The 21463-nt window shown below is 38.2% G+C and overlaps 1 protein-coding gene across 1 annotated transcript in view; it reads right to left on the bottom strand.

Moving 5' to 3' along the window:
• The window catches only part of TTN (titin), a 270706-nt gene that overhangs the window by 166356 nt on the left and 82887 nt on the right, over positions 1-21463 (bottom strand). Inside the window, exons 70-104 of the mRNA XM_064373293.1 lie at positions 20412-20690; positions 20008-20295; positions 19569-19847; positions 19197-19475; positions 18810-19088; positions 18421-18708; positions 18005-18292; positions 17149-17430; positions 16626-16904; positions 16224-16505; positions 15792-16070; positions 15402-15689; positions 14925-15203; positions 14552-14830; positions 14173-14451; positions 13749-14036; positions 13320-13607; positions 11713-11994; positions 11206-11484; positions 10522-10803; positions 10127-10405; positions 9318-9605; positions 8929-9207; positions 8547-8825; positions 8180-8458; positions 7289-7576; positions 6862-7149; positions 5801-6091; positions 3759-4046; positions 3095-3187; positions 2687-2972; positions 1413-1596; positions 1122-1211; positions 755-1022; positions 392-652 (exon numbers count right to left, since the gene is read on the bottom strand). Coding sequence (XP_064229363.1) covers positions 392-652; positions 755-1022; positions 1122-1211; positions 1413-1596; positions 2687-2972; positions 3095-3187; positions 3759-4046; positions 5801-6091; positions 6862-7149; positions 7289-7576; positions 8180-8458; positions 8547-8825; positions 8929-9207; positions 9318-9605; positions 10127-10405; positions 10522-10803; positions 11206-11484; positions 11713-11994; positions 13320-13607; positions 13749-14036; positions 14173-14451; positions 14552-14830; positions 14925-15203; positions 15402-15689; positions 15792-16070; positions 16224-16505; positions 16626-16904; positions 17149-17430; positions 18005-18292; positions 18421-18708; positions 18810-19088; positions 19197-19475; positions 19569-19847; positions 20008-20295; positions 20412-20690 — 9387 coding nt within the window. The remainder of the gene's footprint in view (positions 1-391; positions 653-754; positions 1023-1121; positions 1212-1412; positions 1597-2686; positions 2973-3094; positions 3188-3758; positions 4047-5800; positions 6092-6861; positions 7150-7288; positions 7577-8179; positions 8459-8546; positions 8826-8928; positions 9208-9317; positions 9606-10126; positions 10406-10521; positions 10804-11205; positions 11485-11712; positions 11995-13319; positions 13608-13748; positions 14037-14172; positions 14452-14551; positions 14831-14924; positions 15204-15401; positions 15690-15791; positions 16071-16223; positions 16506-16625; positions 16905-17148; positions 17431-18004; positions 18293-18420; positions 18709-18809; positions 19089-19196; positions 19476-19568; positions 19848-20007; positions 20296-20411; positions 20691-21463) is intronic.

Here is a 21463-nt window from a genome sequence, read left to right as displayed (position 1 = left end):
CAAACTAGGTCCTATAAACAAAATATCAGTTCCTAGCCAAGATCCTCCAGATTTATATCTATGAGATCCTGTCCTTTTCTAGATTTCTTTCACAATCTTAAATATGAGAATCATGAAGTTTAGACTTTAAACAGAAACAACTATTAAAGATTATGTCTTAGACGAGATTAAAATCTGTAAGAACTATGCAAAATAATTGACACTTATTTGAATATTTCCCATGTGCTTTTATATTAACTTTGAGATGTGAGTGAATACTGAGAACACGTGCTGGGAAGTAAGAACACATGACCACTTTAGCGTGTGTCTAAAGGCAGGGTTGCAGGGGTCCTGCACAACGTTCGCCATTGATCTATGCTGTACCACAAGAATGCCATAGTGTTTCACGCACCTTCAATTCTGAGCTCTGCTGAAGTTTCAAGGTCTTCATATTTGCAGGTGTACTGACCCTGGTCTTCTGCTCGAACATCTGCAATGGTCAATTTATGGACTTTGTGTTCCACTTCTGTTTTATGTCTACCTTGCGGTTTAAGGATTCTGCCATTTCTGAACCATTCAGATTTTACATTTGGTACAGAAAATTGGCATGTCATGGTGCAAGTCTGGCCTTCTTTCAAAGTCACGTCCTGAAGATGCCGTTCCCATGCAGGCTCTGTTCATATGATACACCACATGTGTTGGTCAATATCATATGCAGATGTGCTCAACAGTAATTTAAAACTCACAAATATTTTATAAGCTTTTTCTGACTTACCAATTACAGTTAGTTTAGCGCTAGCAATGTGTGGACCACAAACCAATCGATAATTGCCCTGGTCTTTAAGTTGACAATCTTTGACTCTGAGTGTATGTCGGTCACCATCGATGCTTATTTCAAATTTATCACTGGGTTCCAGTTTTACAGTTCCTTTGTACCATGAAAGCTTGATTTCTGGATAATTAATTTTAATGTCAATTTCAAAGATGGCATCATTATCTTTCAAAACTGTCTGATTTTCAATGTCCTTGATCAGAGTGACAGGCTAGGAGAATAAAGAATTAAAACCCATTTGTTACTCTTTCCCTTATAACAATACTCAATAATAACTTGTTCATTTTATTATCAGCATAATTCTTTTTACCTCTGTCTGTGACAGTCTTTGCTGAATAAATGATACAAGTTCTTCAAATTCCTTTTCGTCCTTCTCTGACCTCTCTATTTCCTCAATTTCCTGAGAAGAACAAAAATGATAGGTATTACATATAAAACAAAATTTGATCTAGAGGATGCATGACTATATTCAACTTCCATTCTGGATGCCAATTAGGTTATATTAAATGGTAACTGTAGGATTCTGGTAACTCAAAGGGAATATGTTAGATGTTTCAAATGTGATCTTTTTTAGGATGATGCTATCTATGAAGAAGCATACCAATCTATGTGTCTCTTCTTCTTGGCTTTGCTTTAGCAGTTCAAATGCTTGAAGAAGACCTCGGAAGTCAGTGATTCCATACATACGGGCATATTTTTCATATTCTTTAGGATCAACATTTTTGAGAAGTTCCATGATATCAATCTCCTCTTCTTCCCCAGCTCCTTTCTTTAAGACTGGAGTCCTAAATAAAATTTAAAATATAAGCATAAATCACCTGTCTTCTATTTTTTAATTGTCTATCATCATTCAAAGAGTATGCATTTCATGAAGGTTTCCTGTGTTCTTTATTCAAGAAATATCAATTTACCATGTTAGCTGTGCAACAATTTAAAAGTGTGGGCTTGGAGTTGGAGTGGATTAAGATCAGATGGATTAGGACCATTGTTATAAAATACAGATGTTTGGATCAAAAATTTTAAGAAAGGAAAGAATAATGGAAGTATTTCTGTAAACTTTATAACCAAAGAACCTAGTTAATGAATTATAATATCAGGAAAAATAATAATGGCAATGGAAAATTTTAATAATAGAATAGTATACGTATCATGGAAGAGGTGTGGAAATTGAATGTGATTTATTTCAATAATTATGTTGAAAAATAAATCATATTGAAATATATGATAATTATGGAAAATGTTTAAAACAGTTGTGCTAGAGAACCATTCATAACATAAGAAATCATATATAGAAACAAAAGTTTCCTCCCTAGGCACAGACAATACTAGAGTTTCTTTATGGGCCATTTCTTTTTGTTTAAAAATCTTAATAGACATTCACTTCATTCTTAAAACTTTCTCTTAAATTCAGAAATTGATTCTAATGAAACAAGAACACCCAAATGTTGTATATTTGCTCATCTGCTTCTGTTAAAATGTCTATATGCCCATGTTCTTTAACAATCTGAATCTTGAGATGGATGACCCATGCCTCTTGAGAGATTGCTTTTGTGAATGGGACATTACAGTCATCCCTCTGTATCCATGGAGGATTGGCTCCAGGAGGCCATGGCCAGATGCTCAAGTCCCTGATATAAAATGCCATCGTATTTGCATGTAACTTATGCACATCGTCCCATATTCGTCATCTCTAGATTACTTATAATATCTAATACAAAGTAAGTGCTGTGTAAATGGTTGTTATGCTATATTGTTTATTTGTGTTTTTAAATTTTTTGTCCTTTAATATTTTCCACTAGGGCTGGTTGACTGTGGATGCGGAACTCCTTTATACCGAGGGCTGACTGTACCATCTGTGGTTTTTGTTGAACTCACTTTTTCAGCATGGCTCTAAGATCGCCTTCAATTTTCTCTTGTTTCTTCCTTTCATCCACCTGTAAGTTAACATTACTTTCAATTTCACCATGTTTGTTAAATGCCACACATCGATATAACCCAGAATCAGTTTTTGTGGTGTCTCTAATCTCCAGTTTTGCCTCATCGCCTTTTTGGTGGATGGAGACGCGACCTCCTTGGTTCAGCTGTCTCCACTTCCCTTTTGTCCATTTAACATTTGGGATTGGGTCACCTCCAACTTTTGCAATGAAAGTTGCAGTGGTTTCTAAGGAATAATGAAAACAAATGAATACAAATTTAATTTTCTAAAATCAATTCTTCCAAAATTAAATCATGAGTAAAAGGTACAAGACAGATGAACATGTACTTTTCATGAAGTACACTTACTTTCTATGACTCTGATACTCTGAGGTTCTGACACAAAAAAGAGTCTCCCATCTACCGCAGCTCTCTTGGCTGCTGGGGTCGCAGCAGGTTTGTCTGAAAAAACATTTACATGTTTTGTTAATACAATCACTTCAAAATTGTAATAAATATTCCCCTTTGTAAAATAAGCCTCAGGAGGTTGGCCATGTCATAAGTAAGTACTGCAGAATTCTCTCTCTATGTGAGGGTGAGTTACAGAAGATAAAGCAGTTTCTCAGACATTTATACTAATGATAGCTATCAAAAGTTGAATTATAATCATATTAGTAGTGTCAATATTTTTAGACTTGATTTTATTTTTTCCAGGTGTATCACATCAGCTTACTTTCTATCACATTATTATAGCATAATTTTTGGAACTGCATTAATTACATCTTATTGGATATAGTGAAAAGAAGTTCAAGAAATAAAGTGGCAAACTTGTAGTAATTTCAGATAAATTGTATTGAAATTATTTCTGTTAAATTATCTGATATTTCAGTTATAATAAGAAGTCTACAAATTGCAGATGAGCAACAACTGATATTTCTAAAAATCTAATTCCATTTCTATTGAAATTGTAATAAGCAAATAAACATGAGTGGTTGCTGGCTTGAGCTACATAATACTTTCGAGGTGTCTATACCTTTAATGGTCACTTTTGATTTGGTAGTGTCACTTCCAGCCACATTTGAAGCTTTGCACACATAATCTCCCGAATCTGCTTTAGTCACATCTCTGAGTTCCAGTACAGCTGTCCCACTAGCAAAGCTGAAGCTGCATCTGTCTGAAGGCTTTATTTCCCTACCAGCCTTCAACCATTGGATCCTAATCGGCTCAGATCCCTGGACATGGCAGCTGAGCTGCACGAATTCTCCTTCACTCACTGTTACTGGAGTAAGGTGCTGATCAAATACAGGTGCCTTCTTAGGTTCTGGAATTGAAAAGGTATTTTCATGAGGAACACAAAGACAAAAGTATTAAATTCCATAAGAGAAACAAATAAAAACCGTTTTGCCTCTAATGTGTAACACTGGTTGCTGTAGTAGAACAGAATTATGTGCCTGGTTTATGCCTCTCTAAAGATAATAGTTTAAATTTGTTCTATTTTTTAAAAAGATAAAGGTTTAAAAACAAGCAAAGAACACATGACACGCTGCCCACAAATTGCCCCAGCATCCATGTCCTGATTAAGCACTGCAGACGTTGGCAGTTACTATAAACTTCTCTGTCGTATAGCACACTATTAATTCTCTCAAACCTGTGTACAGCTGTGTTTTTGCTGAACCCTGAAAATGAAGGGCTTATTTGGGAATTCTGCTTATCTACAGCAGCAATGATTGCTACCCTCTAGGAAAGAAAGCCAGCATTTGTGTAATATATGAACCCACATATTAATATGTGATTTTCTCTGATGTTCATCTTTAGCTATTAAATGCAGCCACAGTAGGATTTAAAAATCCAATTTTAGCCCAAGGGAATTAGGAGTTGAAGCTCAGTGTTTAACTGAAAACCAGTGATGAAGACATTGATGAGTAACATGATAGGAAGGCCATGTACAACTCAGCATTATGTAATGATTTTATTCAATGGTCCTGAGACCTGTACCTAGAAAGAAAAAGGTCATTTTTTTTTTTTTGCTATTGCAAAGGTTAAAACTTCTGATGTCTACCCTTTAGAAAATTTTTATAAATAACCTCAGAATTCTACAGAAAGCATTTATCTGCTCATAGTAAAACCATCATGAGTGTAAATCATGAATATAAGCCACTGCTAAGTATATATTTTTCGTTTTATTAAATGTTTTAAAACTAAGTGCATCTAAATTCCATTAAATGAGTGATGAAATTGGAATTTTAAGACATCTCAGTGATATTAATATTACTTATTAGTAACATTAACCTATTAATAATAACTATCTGTGCACTCTGAGATAGCCAACCAGATCATCAGATTTGGTAATCAATTCCAAGCTGCTCTAGGAGGTTAGTTTTTAACGTGATTTTGATGAAGGTATGTTTTAATTATCTTGAAGCCGTTACAGCGAAGAGAAGCAGATAAACATGTTCTTAAACAACGTAGTCTATTTCATTGTCTCAAGCTACAACTGTGTATTTAAATACATCTTCCATAATGATATGCAATCTTTCTACTCGTTATTTTTCTTTTGGGGCAAATGTTACCCTTTTGTTTGGAATTAATATTTGTTTGCAGGTCAAAAGCTTTGGGCAATATACATTAAACAATAATCCTTTAAAAATGTATTTCAAAAAGAGAAAATTTCAGACAGTGATGTAACTCATAATAAGGCAAGTTAGTGTGACATTTGGTGATGAGCACTAAAAAAATTTCACAATGAATGTGCTTCATAAAAATATATGTGTGTCACGTATGCACACATTTCAGAGTACGCTGAAACTTCTAACTACCTAAGGGAATTTTTGGATGTGATTTAGAAACCTAAGATATTAGTCCATTTGTTAAATGGCCCCTCCTTCGGGGAGCCACATAATTAAATTACGGTAATAGATATTTTTAGTAAACATACGGAGTAATAAATACACAGCTAAATAATATGTATTTATATTTGTTATAACTTACTTGGTGAAGAAATCATAAAAAATGCACATGGCTGTATAATAGGCAGTGAGGAAAAACACAACAGGTTGGGCTGTGAGGATAACTCACCTTTGATGACAATTGAAGATGTGCATAGAGCAGAGCCTGCATCATTGGACACTTTGCACGTGTACAAACCAGCGTCATCCATGCCTGCTTTCCTGACTTGCAGCACTAATGTGTTGTTCTTGAATGTTATTTCACAGTTAGAAGTTGGTTGTATCTCTATATTGTTTTTGTACCAGGCAACAGTTATAGGTTGGGAACCAGCCACACGTCCCTCAAGTTTGAAAGAATTCCCTTCTGTTTCTTCTACTGTCTCTGAGAGTTTTTTAGTGAAACTTGGTGGGATGAGCCGCTCTGTAAGAAATTGCAAGGATATATAAAGTAGAATCCAGAAGCAGATTACTAATATGAAGCTTTTCAAGAAAAAACCCTCCTATTTTTAGTTAAAAATCAAGGCTAACAATACACTATGTATCAGTGTATGTTCGTAAACATTTCAGTCTCCTTCCACGAGCTTATTCTAAACTGTTCTTTGACTTACAAGGTGGATGATAAGAATAACTCTTGGCCATTTAGAACCACAAATTTGTAAAAAGAAGGGGTAGTCTCAGTATCATATGGAATATATAAAGTTTTAGAACTGTAGATTTTAAGCTAGGTGTGGTAGCTCACGCCTGTAATGCCATGATTTTGGGATGCCAAGGTGGATGGATCACTTGAGATCAGGAGCTCAAGACCAGCCTGGCCAACATGGTGAAGCCCCATCTCTACCAAAAAATACAAAATTAGTTGGGTGTGGTGGTGCATGCCTATAATCCCAGCTATTCAGGAGGCTGAGGCACGAGAATCACTTGCACCCGGGAGGCAGAGGTTGCAGTGAGCCAAGATCATGCCACTGTACGCCAGCCTGGGCGACAGAGTAAAACCCTGTCTCAAAAAATGAAAGAAATACAGATTTTAAAAAATCACTTTTTCTCTAGATACTTATTTCCTCTTAGACATTTTCTTTTCATTTGTTTAAAAATGTTGTTCTAAATTGCATCCATCATCATAAAAACTACCTCCTCAGGATACACTACAAAATGATGACACTTTTGTTGGACCACTTGCAAAATAAAGGATACCTTTTATATTCAGCTGAGCTGTGCAAGAGTCTTTTCCCACTTCATTCACAGCATAGCAGGTATATTGTCCAGAATCTCCTTTGTCTACTTTGAGGACCGTCAGGTGGGCGCTGTTTTCCAGATAACTAATCTGGTAGTTTCCGCCACTTCGTATCTCTCTGTTGTCTTTGGCCCAGGTGACCTTTATCGGTTGTGTGCCCGTGACGTGGCACTCAAAGTCAGCACTTTCTCCCACCACAGCATCCACAGGGGCAAGGGGGATGTCAAAGAAGGGTGGGTTCTTCCCCTCTAATAGTGGAGCAGAAGGACAAGGTTTCAGGCTCAATATCTGGACCATGTCAGTTTACTAAAATTGAGATTTCTCCCTAATTTCATATTTGATTATAAGACTTTAATTATAGAAATAAAAGTTTAAGAATCCACTAACCTGTGAGAATGAGCCTGGCACTAGAAGAAGCAGAGCCTATAGGGTTTGTAGCTGTGCAAGAATACTGGCCTGCAAGGCTCCGGTCAGTTTTAAAAATATTGAGTGTGGCTGTATTGTCTAAAAATGATGTTTGTACATTTGGGCTGTCTTTCAATGGCTTGCCGTCTTTATACCAAGACACAGAGATAGGTTCTGATCCACTTATGGCACAATCAAAAACAACTGGCAGGCCAATTGTTTCTTGAACATCTCTCAATTGTCGAGAAAATGATGGTGGAAGCTTTTGCTCTGTAGAAACAATAAAAGTAACAAACACTTTAATTTACTAAATACTCTTCTCACAATTCTATCTCTCTCTCTCTATCTACACACATATATATGTGATTTCTATTAAAAATCAGGAATTATTTGTGACTTTTGAATTAACTTGGAGATAAAGAAAATCTTAGAGATTTCTGGAGCAAAAGTTTCACTCTGAGACCAACCCTAATGCACAGTAGGTGCAAAACAATCTGAAAACCAATAAAGCAATTGGTTGGCTTAACACATGTCTCTGGACAAGAAGCAGAATACTATAACTTTAAAGACTGCCTTCTAATAATTTGCATGAGATACTTATGGGGTGGAATTTAAAAAATATTGGTCAATTTTTAAAAAAGATTTAATTATAGAGGCAAATGATTACATAATCCTTCCAATTAAAGATTTAGTCATACTAGCTCTCTCAGTAAAACCCATAGAAAAAGATAAGCCACTAACTGTAGATAGGATTACGTAAGCAGAATATTTAGCCTTTGGAAAGATTTTCCTAAAAACAAGGCCCTCCCCAGACATTTTAAATCTTGTTCAAAAGAAACACAAATTCGTTTACTTTAAAAATACAGCAGTCACCTTGAACGGTAAGGAACGTTGATGCAGAAACTTCTCCCACGCTGTTTTCAGCTTTGCAGATATATTCTCCACTATCGTTGATATCAACCTGGTTGAAAACCAGTGTAGCAACATTATTCCTAAAATGCATTTTGTAGGTCGTAGTAGGTCTCAATTTCGTGTCTCCTTTATACCAGGATACCCCAATTTCAGGGGTTCCAGCAAGCTGGCATTGTAGAGAGGCAGAGTCTCCAACAGTCACCTTAACCGGCTCCAAGTGTTTGACAAAATATGGTGGTTCTGCAGCCAAGAGAGACAATCAGTCATGAAGGAGACGTGCCAGATCATCGATTGTATACAAATATGAGAATGTGCAATCATGACAAACCTAGTATCAGTATTTGTGCTGAACAGGAATCCTTTCCAGAAGCATTTTCAATGTAGCAGTTGTATTGTCCTGCATCCTCTACCGTACTACTTGGAATTTCCAGGATTGCCGATTTTTCAGTCGTAGTTATGTTACATCTCTGAGAAGGAGTTATATTTATGCCATTTTTCTTCCAGTTAACCAAAATGGGAGGAGTTCCAGTGAATGTACCCTCTAGGATCAGTGGTTTTCCTTTTTCTATGCTGTAATCGTTCAGCCTCTTCACAAATTTGGCTGGGGCTAAAGTGAACAAATTGAAAATATAAAATCAAACACATATACATACAGACATAGACACATCTAATTACTAATCGTATAAATGTAGAAGAGCAGTCTGACAAACCTTTTATGTAGAGATGTGTTGTACAAGAAGCCTTGCCAGCTTCATTGCTAACTATGCAAGTATATTCTCCACTTTGTGATGTTTCTACATCAAACAACTCCAGTTCAGCAACTGAATCCTCCAAAGACACGTTACATCTGTCCCCTGGTACTAGTTCACTGCTACCCTTGAACCAGCGAACACTGAAAGGAGGTGTTCCTTTTATGATACTTGTGAAAGTTACATTGGTCCCAGTTAAAACATCCATGGGATCAGGTTTCTGAACAAAAGATGGTGGCTCTAAACACAAAAGCACATACCAGAAAAGATTTGGGATTTGTGACTTGTTATGACAAACATGCTTAATAAACCATGAAATGCAATTCTATTTTACTGTTTTGTAAACTGACCTCTCACAGTCAAAGGAGCACTACATTCATCAGAACCAGCCATATTGGTAGCTACACATGTGTAGTCACCACTGTCTGATTCTTCCAGCATGTTCACAGTTAAAGCACAAGTATTATCTGTCAGGGTGGTCTGGTATTTCCTTCCACTGCTGATCTCATTTCCTTCATGGAACCAGGAGACAGAGATTGGAGGTGACCCATAGACTTTACACTCCATTACAACTGAGGAACCAGATAGACCATTTGTCTCTTTCAATTTTCTTACGAATGAAGGAGGAACGATTCGGTCTGAATGTGATACCAAAAAAAAAAAAAAATTTAAGCAAAAACAAAATATGACAATTATCAAATGACTTGAAGAGAGAACTATCTTTTTGATGGAATATCCCTAGATACATTTGGCTCTTTTGTGAGGGTATCAGAAAATCCCCTATGGCTTCACATTATCAGAAGCTTGGAGAATCAGTGGGCAAAATGTGATGGTTGACTTGATGGGGATTTTGTTCTCTCTTTGCCATGGAGCATTATGTGGTGAATTATCTCAGCATAAGTGAAGACTGCTTTAACCTTATCCAGGGACTATGTTTCATTCCTATCATCATTTTGGAAATTCTTCCAAAAGAAAGGGATATAACTTTTGAACATGGTTTTCTTCTAATTCTACAGATGGTATTGCCTCTGAATTTGCTGATTCAGAAGATGTTAGATACATGTTATGCTATATAAGATGGAGCTACCCACATACATTCATGAAAATCAGGAACTACATTATTCTAATGATAAATGAAAAGCCCAAGAAATCAACCAACCTGAAACCTGCACTGAAGCTGTGCAGCTGTCTTTGCCAACAGGGTTCTGCACCTCAAAACTGTATACCCCACTGTCACTCGGTGCTACATTGATGATCTTAAGGCCAGATACTTTGTTGAAGAAGCTTATTTTGTATTTGTTGTCACTTGTTAGCTCTTTTCCATCCTTAAACCACTTAGTACTGAGTTCAGGGGTGCCAGCTACTGTACACTCCAAGGTACAGGTGTCTCCCATGGTAACTTGTATGGATTCCGGCTTTTCTATAATTGTTGCAGGCTCTGGAATGAAATATAAAAGATATCCATATTTTAAACTCAAATTGAAAAACTAAAGAAAACACGGATCCTGGTGAGTGTGTGCCTTGTATGCATGATAATATCATATTTGTACTAACCAAGAACGGATAGCGTGGCGAAGCACTCTTGCATCCCAGCATCATTTTTGATCTGACAAGTGTATTTTCCAGCATTGGCTGGTTCCACTCTTGAAAACTGTAAGGTTGCAATGTTTTCCGAATAAGAAATCCATATGTTGTCACTTTCTCTAACAATCTCCCCCTTATCTTTGAACCACACCACTGAAATGGGCTCAGCGCCTTCAATGGTCGTCTGCAGTTGAACTTCTTTACCAACGACAGTAGAAACGTCACTGAGCTTCTTCACAAATCTTGGTGGTGCTGATGAAAAAAAGAGGAAAACCAGTGTTTTGAGACTGACAGCATTTTGCCCAAATCATGAATGCCAGGAATCAAACTAGTGATAATGTGTTATTTCCATTTAAGAGGCATTTTTGGTGGATGTGAGCAGGGACAGATTAAAGTTTGTATTCAGTAGGAAAGTTGAATATCTCGTCTACTCTAGCTTTCTTAATCCAATCAAAACCTAATGGCAACATTATCTAAAAGGATATTTAGTAGGATTTAGAAAAGGGAAGCAGATGAAACAGAAAGGGTCTTGGAAAGGAAACAAAGAGAAAGTGGAACAGGCTGCTAGTAATAAGACTGGGCTGGAGTGAAGGGCAACACCATATTACAATTAGAAGGGAAGTCGTGACCAGAAGAGAATGCAGTCAATCTAACCTTTGAGAGTGATGGAGCCAACGCAAGTGTCGCTCCCCACGTCGTTTGTGGCTTTACACTGATATTCCCCCGTGTCTGCAGTGTCGACATTCAGGATGTGGATACTGGTAAGGAAGTTCTCAGACATGATCTTGTACTTCTTGCCGCTCCGAAGTTCTCTTTTGTCTTTATACCAAGAAACTTGAAATGGAGGAGTGCCCCGAAGCTCACATTCAAGGTGAACATCAGCTCCTTTCAGTGTCTCGACAGGATGAGGCTTTTTGTGGAAAATGGGTGGTTCTAAAATGGGAAAAAAAGGAAACTTCAGATGTATTCTGTAAGCATATAGTTAAAAGTAAGAATCGATCTTCCACTCCATCAGAGATAGAATGAAGAAAACTGCTTTCAATTCTTTATTGTGTCCTTTCCCAATTTTAAAACATTGGTGGAGAGTCAAACGGGGAGTTAAGAGGACCACTAAAGAGGAGACTAATGTGAAAAACACACACAGGTGGGCAGAGCTCTGACCTTTAACTTTTAAGGACGTGCTGCTGCTCGCACTGCCTGCTGCGTTGTGGGCCTCACAGGTGTAGTCACCGCTGTCCTCAACACTGAGATCGTGCATTTCCAGCACTGCCACCGAGTCAACGAATGACATTCTAAATTTACTGCTCTCTTGAATTTCAGTCTCGTCCTTGTACCATAAAACTTTGATTTCTGGAGACCCGCCGATTTTGCATTCATATCTTGTGAATTCATTCTGTTTTACAATTCTTGAAGGTTCTAGCTTCTTAATAAACCTGGGTGGTTCTGTGGAACCAAGAAGAAAAGCACAGGGTAAGGGATGAAAAAGATGTGTATCATTCAAGATGAAGTGAAAAAAATAATCTTTGCTAGAGAGTACTTTAGCTCTGGAAAACAAATTTATGCAGTTCAAGGAAGAAGAGTTAAATGAAACCTAAACAGAAAATTTCTAAAATAAAATACGCTTGTTTTTGTAAGCATCCACATCAAGTGTTATTACTAAAGGAAGGAGAAAAAGACATTACTCTCTATTGTGCAATCCTCTCCCCAGCAAAGGAGTTACTTTTCTAGTGCCAAGATCAGAGATAATAGCACATATTGGTCCGTGGAAGCCCTCTGAGGTCCACGGGGAATGAGAGTTTGATTACTGTCCTGTATGTGAACCAGTGGAGAACTACTTCCTAAGGCTGCAATGCTATCAGTTACATAGCATGAAGAGCCAGAATGGAAAAAATGGGTCAGATATCTTAATATTTTTAAAATGCCACTTTCTCTTATAGGTGTTAAATGGATATTTCTTCAACCTTCCTAATTTTCCTTTGAAGCGTGTGAGAGCAATGCTTTCTTCATTAACTGAAGCAAAAATTCAGGCATAGGGAAGTAAAAATGATTAGCTATATGTCATAGAGCAAATGGGCTGCTAAATCTCATATTTTAATTTTAAGATATTTATAAACCACCACCACAAAAATCCTTAGAAATACTCTAATGGGCTAGACCAGCAGTCCACTGAGTGAACTATTTAATTTCTGACAGTAGCAGCTATAAAGATATGGGAGAAACACATGATTGCCTTCCATAATAGCAGACACTGATCTACTTAATCCCCAGCCCCTGACCTCAACTATTATTTAAATAGGGCTAGTAGAGGAAAGTAAATTGAGCTTATCCTTCTCATCTGAATTCTTGAAGGGCCTGATAGTTGCATGCTTTGCTATGCCTTAGAGTGACAAAATCCATTCATTTACCAAGTACTGTGGAAGACAAGTCATTTGCAATAAATTCACTTTTTTTGTCCTATGATAACTTCTTTCAAACTAGGATTTTCTTGCAATTTTGTAGAGTTTTGGTTAATCTCTCTCTAGTCTCTATTCAAGTCTTTGAAAATGGACTTTCGGTCCATGTTTTCCTAGTTTTTTTTTTTTTTAATTATTTTTCAAAAGTAATTAAAAAATATTTGTCCCCATTTGGAAGGTCCTTGATCCACTTGATCTATTCTAATCACTAGACCCTGTTCCTAAACATAGCTCTCTCTCAAGCACACCCACCCTTCTGTGTTTTAAGATACTGAAAATGTAAAAGAGATCTTGCTCGTTCACTCTAACAAGTACCTTGTACACCCAGCTGAGCGGAACAAGAGTCTTTTCCAGCGACGTTGCTTGCATAGCAGGTATATTGCCCGGCATCACCTTTGCCTACTTTGAGAACTGTCAGAGTGGCAGTATTTTCTACCAGAGTCATCTTATAGTTGCCTCCAGGGCGAATCTCTCTGTTATCTTTGGCCCAAGTGATTTTGATTGGTGCAGTCCCAGTTACATGACATTTAAAAGTACCACTTTCTCCAAGAGCAAGATCTACTGATACGGGCTTTAGATCAAAGAAAGGAGGCACTTCATGCTCTGAAAAGAATGAAGACCGACATGGTGATTTTGATTTCCATGCTCTCACACACAGAGCAGAAACTAAATGGCACCAGCCTTTTGGTGGCCTGGAGCAGTGAAGCTGCTTTACCATGAAGAAGGTAGTGGTGAGCTACTCACCTGAGAGAAAGAGCTTGGCACTGGATGAAGCAGTCCCAAGAGGATTAGAAGCAGAGCAATTATACTGCCCTACGTGGCTCTGGTCAGTTTGTAAAATCTGAAGAGTTGCTACATTGTGAACAAAAGATGTCTGCAAATTAGCATCATCTTTTAAAAGTACTCCATCCTTGTACCAAGACACTTGAAGTGGTTCTGAGCCATTGATGCGGCATTCAAATGCAACTGGGAAGCCTAGAGTCTCATGAACGTCTTTCAGTTTTCTTGCAAAGGTAGGTGGAAGTTTGCGCTCTGTAAAGAAGTTACAGATAGTCCTTATTTACAAGAGAGAAAGAATCCACAACATATTTTAATCCATGAAAGTTTTGATGTTTTTAAGAAAACGAATCTGTCCACACACAGCAAGACTTGTTAACATCATCATCACCTTTGATAACAAGCACAGCTGAAGAAGCGATGGCCCCCACGCTGTTCTCTGCCTTGCATGTATACTCTCCCACATCACTGTGATCCACTTTGTTGATTACTAAGGAAGCAACGTTATTTTTGAACTGCATTTTATATGCAGGAGCTGATCGTAACTTTGTGTGTTCTTTATACCAAGAAATTCTAATTTCTGGAGTTCCATCCACTTTACACTGTAAAGTTGTAGGTTCTCCAATGGCTGCTTCCACATGTTCCAGAGGTTCGATAAAGTACGGTGGTTCTATGGTACAAAGGATGGTAATCAATCAGTCGGTCATACTAAGTAAAAGAGGATGCTTGAAAAGAAAGAGAGCAATAAAAAGAAGTAGCTGTCAACACACCTAAGACAGACACCAGAGCTTCACAGATATCTTGACCAGCCTCATTTTCTATCAGGCAACTGTACTGTGCATAATCCTCTACTGTGCTCTCAAGAATTTCCAGTATGGTAGATTTTTCTGTCATAGTAATGCTGCAATTCTCAGACTGTGAAATAAGATACTCGTTCTTCACCCAGCTCACTGAGATTGGAGGCGTGCCAGTGAACGTGGCCTCCAGCACTATGGGGCTTCCTGTCTCAACACTGAAATCAGCCAATCTTTTCACAAAGGTGGCTGGTTCTGTAAGGAGAAAACATGAGGGTAAAATTCATGTCTTCTAATGAAGACTTAGGAGAAATTTTAAAAGATGCACATATTGGGGGAAAGAGCAAACCTTTCACAAAAAGGTGTGTGGTACAGGAAGCACTGCCAGCATCATTAGTAACGAGGCAAGAATAGTCTCCACTTTGCAAAGGCTGCACCTCAAACAACTCCAGTTCTGTGATAAAATCTTCCAGAGAGATGTTGCATGACTCCCCAGGCACCAGTTCCCTGCTGCCTTTAAACCACTTGACCTTGAAAGGAGGGGTGCCTCTGATGACACTGGTGAACGTGAGGCTCATTCCAGGCAAAACTTCCACAGAATCAGGAGTTTGTTCAAAAGATGGTGGTTCTAGATATTGTGAGGTGGAAGGGGAGATTAAGAGAAGAAAGAAATCCAAGTGAGAAGTGCTTTTGCTCCTTAAAAAAAGAGAGCTAAGACTAAACATGAAGACAAAATAAAGAAATAAAGAAACTCCAGGGAAGACAGGCATCAAGTCCACACGAAAGAGGTGTTAGAGAAGCAGCAGCCGTATCCCTGCACACTGACCTTGCACAGTCAGGACCGCCGAGCACTCGTCGGAACCAGCAACGTTGGCTGCCACACATGTGTATGTGCCTGTGTCGGAGGGTTCCAACAAGCTCAGATTCAAAGTACAGACGTTTTCTGAAAAGCTGGACTGACACTTGGGCCCACTAACAATCTCATTTCCATCCTGAAACCAGCCAACTGAAATCGGGGCTGAGCCAGAGACTCGGCACTCCAAAACCACTGAGGCCCCCAGGATGGCATTCACGTCTTTCAGCTTGCGGATGAAGGAAGGAGGCACAATCCGATCTACGTGGGGAAGGGTAGTTTTGAGTTTAAAGAGAAGTTTTATTCCGCCCCCTCCCACCCCCCGGAAATATTGTCTATTCATAGAAATCTCATTCTACTCACCAGAAACATGGACAGATACAGTGCAGTTACTTTTGCCAACACTGTTTTTCACTTCAAAGCTATATAACCCTTTGTCGCTCATTTCTGCAGAGGGGATTTTAAGGGAAGCTACTTTATTGATGAAAGTAATGTGATGTTTGCTATCTGCAGACAATTCTCTTCCATCTTTGAACCACTTGGCTGAAAGTTCTGGTGTTCCAGTCACTACACACTCTAATGCAAAAGGATTTCCAGTAGTGACAGTCATGGGTTCAGGCTTCTCTATGATTCTGGCCGGTTCTGAAAGAAGAAGTATTTTGCATCGAAAACAAAGCCACTTTTCAATCTCAAAAGTACAAGCACTGTATTACTGGATAAGAGGAGTATTTAAGGAAAATAATCATGGATCAATTAACTTGATTTTTTTCCCTCTGGTTGTGCTTTGCTACTAACCTAGTACAGTCAAGACTGCGGAGCATTCTCTCATTCCGGCATCATTTTTGATTTGGCATATATATTTTCCAGAATTAGATGCTTCTGGACTCCCCAGCTGGAGGGTTGCAATGTTATCAATGAATGAAATCCTGGTGTTTTCACTCTCTCTGATGACTTCACCTTTATCTTTCAGCCAGACAACAGAAATTGGCTGGAAGCCCTCCACTACGGCCCGTAACTCAACAGCCTCCCCAATAAGGGTTGAGGTGTCACTTAGCTTTTTCACGAATCGTGGAGGTTCTGATGAAAGAAATTTGTGGTTAGAGGAAAAAATGTGAGAATCATGACCACATAAGTTATTAGTTAGGCAAGAACAGATAGAAGGAAGGGGCATGTATTTTTGTGCCCATGTATACAAACCTTTGAACTTGACAGAGCAAGAACACGTGTCACTTCCCACCTCGTTAGTAGCTTTGCAGTGATATTCCCCAACATCGGAGGCTTCAAGATTAAGGATATGAAGACTTGTATCAAAATTTTTCGAAGTGATTTTAAATTTCTTGCTGCTTCGGACTTGCTTTCGATCTTTAACCCATACTACTTCAAATGGGGGAGTTCCCGAAATTTCACATTGAAGAATCACATCAGAACCTTTAAGAGCTCCTACTGGAGAAGGCTTCTGGGTGAAAACAGGAGGTGCTACCAGATAAAAAGGAGACAAACAATGAGAACACATACTTACTAAAAAGTAAAAAAAAAAAAAAAATTAAATCTAGAACCATGAAGAGTGATTGGTGTGATCAAAGAAATGACAATTCATTAAGACTTGTTGAAGAATTGCAATCAAATAACTTTAATTATCCTTTTATTTTAGAGCTCCTAACTTTGCTAAGAGCCCAGGTCAGAGGAGAATAAAGAAACAAAGAAGCTTAGTGTGTCTAACCTTTCACTGTCAACGCTGTGCTGCAGCTGGCATCACCAACACCATTATGGGCCTCACAAATGTAGTCCCCGCTGTCCTCAGCACTGGCTTCATTGATAGTAAGCAATGCCACGGAATTAATGAATGACATGTTGTATTTCCAACTTTCATGAAGTTCGCTGTCATTTCGGAACCACGAAACTTTGATTTCTGGGGAGCCACTTATTTTACATTCCAGTTGAATGGATTCTCCCTGCTTTGCAACTTTTGAAGCTTCTAATTTCTTAACAAACTTTGGAGGTTCTAGTAAACCAAATGAAATAGTCAGTAAGGGATATTTACTATACCTGTTAAAAGAGCTTGCTTTTATAGTTGAAGATCCCATAAATTCATATTTAAGCTGGTTTGTTATTAAGAATATACTTTCTGAAGATTTTGTGGTAAAATTAGTTATCTTTTAAATTAAATAATCTCATAACATTTTTAATAGAGAATTTAGTCGATACTTTTTTAGTCTGTGAGTTAAAACATAAAAGTTAATGTGTTATAGATGTATTTGATCAACATTTAGTAATGATAAATCAGAATGCCATATAACAAGAAAGCATGAAAATATGGAATGGATAGTTAAAACAACATTTAACGAATTTCAATTAAACAATACTTTTTGATAGAATGACACTTAGAGAAACACTAACGTAAACAACAATATAAAGAGAAAACACAACTTTGATTAATGTTGCCTCCAACGTTAATACACAAATTCTAATATATCCAGTTAGTTTATCTCAAACATTTAAACACAAAAGAAACTTTTATAAGACAATTTTGCAAACATGGGAAGGAACAAATATTGTCAACTGCCATGGAATGATACCTTTTACACTGAGCTGAGCTGAGCACATGTCTTTGCCAACATCATTGGTTGCTTGACAAGTATATTGACCAGAGTCTCCTTTGCCTACTTTAAGAATTCTCAAATGTGGAGTGTTTCCCACACAGGTGATTGTATAGTTTCCTCCAGGACGGATCTCCTTGTTATCTTTTGACCAAGTGATTCGCATCGGTTGAGCACCAGTAACATGACACTCAAAATCAGCACTTTCTCCAGCAATAACATCTATAGATACCGGCTTGATGTCAAAGAAGGGAGATTTCTTAGGTTCTGGAAGATGAGAAGAAAGGCAATGTGTATTTTTTGTTTGCTTGTTTTTTTGCCATTGGTCATTTCTACTTTGACAATGAAACAAGAAGTCACAGTTTGCAAAGAAAAAGATTGACATGTGAACAAACCTCTGGCTGTGAGTCTAGCACTAGAAGACGCTGTTCCAAGTGGGTTGGAAGCTGAGCAAGAGTACTGGCCAGAGTGACTCAAGTCAGTTTGCAAAATTTTTAAAGTTGCCACATTATCTACGAATGATGTCTGTAGATTTTCATCATCTCTTAAAAGTACTCCATCTCTATACCAGCACACTTGGATGGGTGCGGAGCCATTTAATCGACAAGTAAGTGTAACAGGTAACCCTACGGTTTGTTCAATGTCCTTTAATTGTCTTGCAAAGGAAGGTGGGAGTTGGCGCTCTGTAGGGAGACATGAGACATTAAGAGATGAAATAAGAATTTCGCCATAAAGATATAAGAGTTAAGGGAAAAAAAATTCTTAATTTGTAAAATATCATCACCTTGAATTGTGAACACAGTCTTAGAAGAAGCAGTTCCTATACTATTTTCTGCTTTGCATGTGTACTCTCCACTGTCATTGATGTTCACTTTATTAAAAACAAGTGTGGCCACGTTGTTTGTAAAGTAGGTCCTGTATTCAGGAGTTGACCGTAATTTGGTGTCTCCTTTGTACCAAGACACGGTAATATCTGGTGTCCCAGCAACTTGGCATTGTAAAGAAACCGAATCTCCAACTGATGCCTCCAAAGGTTCCAGTTCCATAACAAAATAAGGTGGTTCTAAGGAAAAAAGGCTCACAATCAGCAACTGGAATTAATGAATATCAAAGAAACTATGCTACATGTTAGAAGAACACAAACAATTTAACAGACAATAAGACAACGCACCTAATGTAGATACCAGAGCTTCACAAACATCCCTTCCTGCCTCATTTTCAATCTCGCAGGAATACTGTCCTGCATCTCTTTTTGTGCTATTCACAATTTCCAGCATACAAGTTTTTTCTGTTGTGACTATGTTACATTTTTCAGAGGGAGTTATGTTAAATCCATCCTTTTTCCATGTGACAGAAATTGGAAGTGTTCCAGTGTAGGTGCTCTCCAGAATTATGGACTTCCCTGGTTCTACAGAATGATCACTTAATCTCTTCACAAATGCAGCTGGTTCTAGTAAGTGACAAAGCACAGCAGTTAAACACAATAAAAACCCAAGGATACCAGCATACAGAAAATAGGAAAAGCAAATCCACTTAAGCAAACCTTTTACAAAGAGACGAGTAGTGCAGGATGCTTGGCCAGCATCGTTAGAAACCACACAGGTGTATTCTCCACTCTGAGATATGTCAATATTAAATAATTCCAGTTCTGCCACAGTGTCTTCAAAATAGATGTTGCACCGGTCTCCTTTCACTAGTTCTCTGGCACCTCTGAACCAGCCGACCTTGAATGGAGGGGTTCCTCTAATAACACTTGTGAAGGTTACATTTCTGCCTGGTAGTACTTCCAAAGGTTCAGGTTCTTTCACAAAAGAGGGTGATTCTATATAGACATGGAGGACAATGAAAAGATCCTGTAAGCTTCAAATGGAGTTGCAATTTTGAATAAAACACTAGCATACTTTTCGAATGTTTGTCAACATAGATGTGCACCTGAAGAGGAATATGTAAGAAATTCCTTCCAAGTTTGACTGTCTACTGACCTTGTACAGTTAACACTGCACGGCATTCATCAGACCCAGCGACATTAGCGGCCACGCATGTGTAATTGCCCATATCTGATGAATCCAGAGAATTCAACTGCAATGTGCAGACATTATCTGAAAACGTGGTTTGGTACTTTGCTCCACTGACAATCTTAGTTTTCTCATGAAACCAGGCAACTGAGATAGGTGATGATCCAGCTACTTTGCATTCCAAGACGCAAGAGGCACCTAACACCCCACCAGTATTTTTCAGTCTTCGTGTAAAAGTGGGAGGAACCGCTCGGTCTGTGTGAGGAAAGGTAAAAGACTCATCATGATTTGAAAGATTAGAAGAGACTGGAAAGAAGGAAACTTGAAAAAGGAATTTGCATAAGTAACCAGAGGAAAGTAGCAGAACTAACCTGAAACATCAACCACAGCTGTGCAGCTGCTTTTTCCAACATTGTTCTGAACCTGGAAAGTGTATGTGCCTGCATCTTGCCTGTCAACTGAGAGAATCTTTAAGGAAGAGACTTTATTGTAGAAGCTAAATTTGTGTTTTTGGCTGCTGGTCAACAGCTTTCCATCCTTGTACCATTCAACAGAGAGTTCCGGAGTACCAGCCACCTTACACTCCAGAGTGCACGTTTCTCCCACAGTCACTGTCATTGGTCCTGCCTTCTCAACAATGACTGCAGGCTCTGAAATAAAACATGATATCCATCTGTCAAAGTCTGGGATCTTTACTATGTCTCTACTATTACATTCACTAAGACTGTTTCTTCCAACGAGATGGCTATATTTAGGGCGCTGTCCTAATAGTGTCCTTTAAATCACACTATTTAAAGTGTGATTCCATAATTGCATGCAGTCATAACTTTTTGATTTTAATATTTTTAGTTTTCTTTTCTCCTTATTTTTTGTCCCTCCCCCACTCTTGCTGTCATCTTATATAGCAATTATTCTTAAGAAATATATGTTTGTGCACAACTCAACTTCAAAAAAATTTAAACAATGTGCATTAGGCAGTATATATTGATTTCCACTTGACCCTCTGTAGATCCAAGGCTACAGTCATTGTAAATTACTTGCTATTTTTGCTTTGCTTTAAGGTGCCAAAGACAATTCTTTGAAAATTGTTATTCAAACAATTGTTTAATCATATATATATATATATTTTTTGAGATAGAGTCTTGCTCTGTCACTCAGGCTGGAATGCAGTGGTGCAATCTCAGCTCACTGCAACCTCCGCCTCCTGGGTTCAACTGATTTTCCTGCCTCAGCCTCCTGAGTAGCTGGGACTACAGGCACATGCCACCATGCCTGGCTAATTTTGTGTTTTTAGTAGAGAGGGGTTTCACTATGTTAGCCAGGGTGGTCTTGATTTCTTGATCTCATGATCTGCCCACCTCAGGTTTCCAAAGTGCTGGGATCACAGGCATGAGCCACCACATCCAGCCATTTAATTGTAATT

The sequence above is a fragment of the Aotus nancymaae genome, unplaced genomic scaffold, assembly GCF_030222135.1.
Source record: "Aotus nancymaae isolate 86718 unplaced genomic scaffold, 86718_ANA_hifiasm-v0.15.2.pri h1tg000008l, whole genome shotgun sequence".
In the NCBI taxonomy this organism is placed as follows: Eukaryota; Metazoa; Chordata; class Mammalia; order Primates; family Aotidae; genus Aotus; species Aotus nancymaae.
This window is presented reverse-complemented; position numbering and strand designations above follow the sequence as displayed.